The sequence below is a fragment of the Arachis ipaensis genome, chromosome B07 (genome assembly GCF_000816755.2).
Source record: "Arachis ipaensis cultivar K30076 chromosome B07, Araip1.1, whole genome shotgun sequence".
In the NCBI taxonomy this organism is placed as follows: Eukaryota; Viridiplantae; Streptophyta; class Magnoliopsida; order Fabales; family Fabaceae; genus Arachis; species Arachis ipaensis.
This window is the reverse complement of record NC_029791.2, coordinates 122,685,538-122,688,381: the sequence shown is the minus strand read 5'-3', so window position 1 is coordinate 122,688,381 and position 2,844 is coordinate 122,685,538. Positions and strand designations below refer to the sequence as shown.

At 32.5% G+C, this 2,844-nt stretch overlaps 1 protein-coding gene across 1 annotated transcript in view; it reads left to right on the top strand.

Annotated features, from left to right (window-relative positions):
* Positions 1 to 2,844, top strand: part of LOC107607904 (probable ubiquitin-like-specific protease 2B) — a gene marked incomplete at its 5' end in the record, with an annotated part of 4,785 nt that overhangs the window by 1,143 nt on the left and 798 nt on the right. The window contains 8 exon segments of the mRNA XM_021106505.1: positions 31 to 109; positions 226 to 334; positions 583 to 645; positions 1,193 to 1,324; positions 1,634 to 1,834; positions 1,925 to 1,980; positions 2,075 to 2,168; positions 2,603 to 2,696. Of these exon segments, the coding sequence (XP_020962164.1) occupies positions 31 to 109; positions 226 to 334; positions 583 to 645; positions 1,193 to 1,324; positions 1,634 to 1,834; positions 1,925 to 1,980; positions 2,075 to 2,168; positions 2,603 to 2,696 (828 nt within the window).

Below are 2,844 nucleotides of genomic sequence, written 5' to 3'. Positions count from 1 at the left end.
TCTTTATATCCTGATTTATACTTCTTTCAGAGTGCAACGATCGTTTTAAAGCTTCGTGTAATATCTTGTAAAGCAACTGAGTCAAATCAAGCAAACAACACCACTTCAGGTGAGTATATTTAATGTAATTTATCCATGTAGAGGTTTTCTTCTTTACCATGTGGCATACGTGACATATATGATATTTTCAATTAATATAAGTTGACTTTTAACTGCATGTGCTAGGCATTGAGGAATTGGAGATTGCGGTTGTTGATTCCAATTGGTCTCTGAGGCATAAACAGATCACATCTCTGAATATGAAATACTCAGATATTTGGAAAATTGTGCTTCAGTAAGTCATCAAATTAGTCTTTCTTGGTAATTTATATAATCGTAGTTGATTTGCAATTCATGAGTGGCTGCTGGACTCTGTTGCTTTTATTAATAATATTGTCTTTTTTTTTTGTTATTTTTATATTATATAAACTTATGATGTGAAGCTCCATTTCTCGTAAGAAAGCTTACTTATTGGTTCAGACTTTAGGCATGCCATTTTGTATCACTTGACGTAAGATAACATTCTTTTGATTATATTTTCAGTTGCAGTATGGACATAGAAGGCAATGAAAATTATTCAGAAGATCCGAGAAGCTACTTCCCTAAGTGAGTTAGAATTTTATTTTATCTTTTAAACAAGTATGCTTAGATTCATAGATACCATGGAATTACTGCACTTCATTTCTTTCTGATGTTTGTCTCTCGTGTGTTTGCATGATATATGCTGAATTTGAATGTTTTCCTTTGTGTTATGTTGTTTCTGTGCTGTTTAGTTTGCTGCCTAGATGTTTTGCTTAAGAGGTTGCAAATCCTTAATTGCTTGTTTGTTGGAAAGTTTTCCTTTGTATAGCATTTCATCTTTCCCATATATCTCAAAGTACAGAAAAGTGTTGGCCCATAGATTTTTAATTGGGAATGAAGTTTATGCAAATCTTCTTTAATCTATTGGTTCTTCGCAAGGTGTTCATTAAATTGGATGTAATATATCATAATATCTTCTGTTCTCTACTTTAATACATTGCATGTTCTTGTCCTCTGATTTTATTGTTGTATTTTCTTTAGAAGGTGCGAGTGTTTCTTTTGTTTTGGTGATGGGAAGGGAGTATTAAATACTGAGTTGTGGCTAATACTTAGGTTTTATTATCTGAAACAGTTTCGTGCAGCCTTTTGACGAAGTAATCTATCCAAAAGGGGATCCAGATGCTGTTTCTCTAAGTAAGAGAGATGTTGATCTCTTGCGGCCAGACACATTTGTTAATGACACAATTATTGATTTTTACATCCAGTAAGTTTGAATAATTTTTGCATTCTCTTGTCAAGTGTTTTTGTTCTTTGGTCGCAATCCAGTTTTATAGACCGGAACTTTATGAAATGGAATATGCAGGTTCCTTTGTATTATATAATTTTGTAATATGCATTCCTCAGTTGAATATAAATCATATATCTAGGCACATATGTGAAAGATGGGCACCTGCATGCAGAGAGAATACTAAAATGAGTAACTATTGCCCAATGTTAAAGCAGAGAATATTAAATAAGTGAATTGCGGTGCTTGATTGAATGTATTTCATTTTAAAAACCTTACTGTTGGCAGATATCTGAAGAGTCAAATACAAGATGAGGAGAAGTCAAGATATCATTTTTTTAACAGTTTTTTCTTTCGGAAGCTTGCTGATATGGATAAAAATCCTGCAAGTGCTTCTGATGGCAAAGCAGCATTTCTGCGTGTTCGCAAATGGACGAGAAAAGTAAAGTTATTTGAAAAAGATTACATCTTCATACCAGTAAACTTCAAGTAAGATTGTGTTGAAGTTTGCTTCTTTCTTTTTTGTCTCTCTATCTGTATTCAAGTGCTCATCCAAATGAAATTGTGTTGTGATGACAGTCTACACTGGAGTTTGATAGTCATATGTCATCCTGGTGAAGTGGTTAACTTTAATGGTGAGAAATATTGCACATGGATATGGATATTAATATTAATAGTTTATTGTGAATCTCTGTTTTATCAGATATTTATGTTGTATAACTATTCTAGATAAGGAGCGGGACAAGTCACTCAAAGTTCCCTGCATATTGCATATGGATTCTATAAAAGGAAGTCATAATGGTCTTAAAAACCTTGTGCAAAGGTATGACAGAGAGTATTAGAACTTCTCATTTGCATACACTTATTTCATTGATCATCTCCAATTTTATGCTGATGTTCATACATATTTCTTTGGGTGGGTTTTAGGAGTTAGACTGTTCTTGGCCTTTATATTTAGTTTGAACACTGAAAATGCAAATATCATAATAGTTTTATGTATGAGTAACAATGTTATACAAGAAAACCAACATTACTATGCTTAGCGATGCTGCAGAGAGCATGCAATAGCAATTTCTATTTCATTACTAGTTTTCTGTTAGTATTTATTGTTTTCTTATGTTGATTTCTATGTTGATGTCTGTGGTATTATCAATGTTTACTTGTACTAGTATCTTGTCTCTTATATTTATCTGTATTCTCATCTTAAAAGTTGAACTCAGATTTAAATTTTGATCCCTTCTGGTCTGATATTGATAGTTACTTGTGGGAAGAATGGAAAGAGAGGCATGCAGCTACATTGGAAGAAGACCTTGAATCAAGATTCCTTAACATGCGTTTTCTTTCTCTTGCGGTATTACTTACAAATATTTTTATTTTATTCGTCCTTTTTAGGATTTCTTGGTGTTGAATAAAGCAAATCTTGGTTTTATTTTTATCAACTGCAATTGTGCTCCCTTACATGATTATTTAAGTTGATGAACATGAATATTTTGTACTCA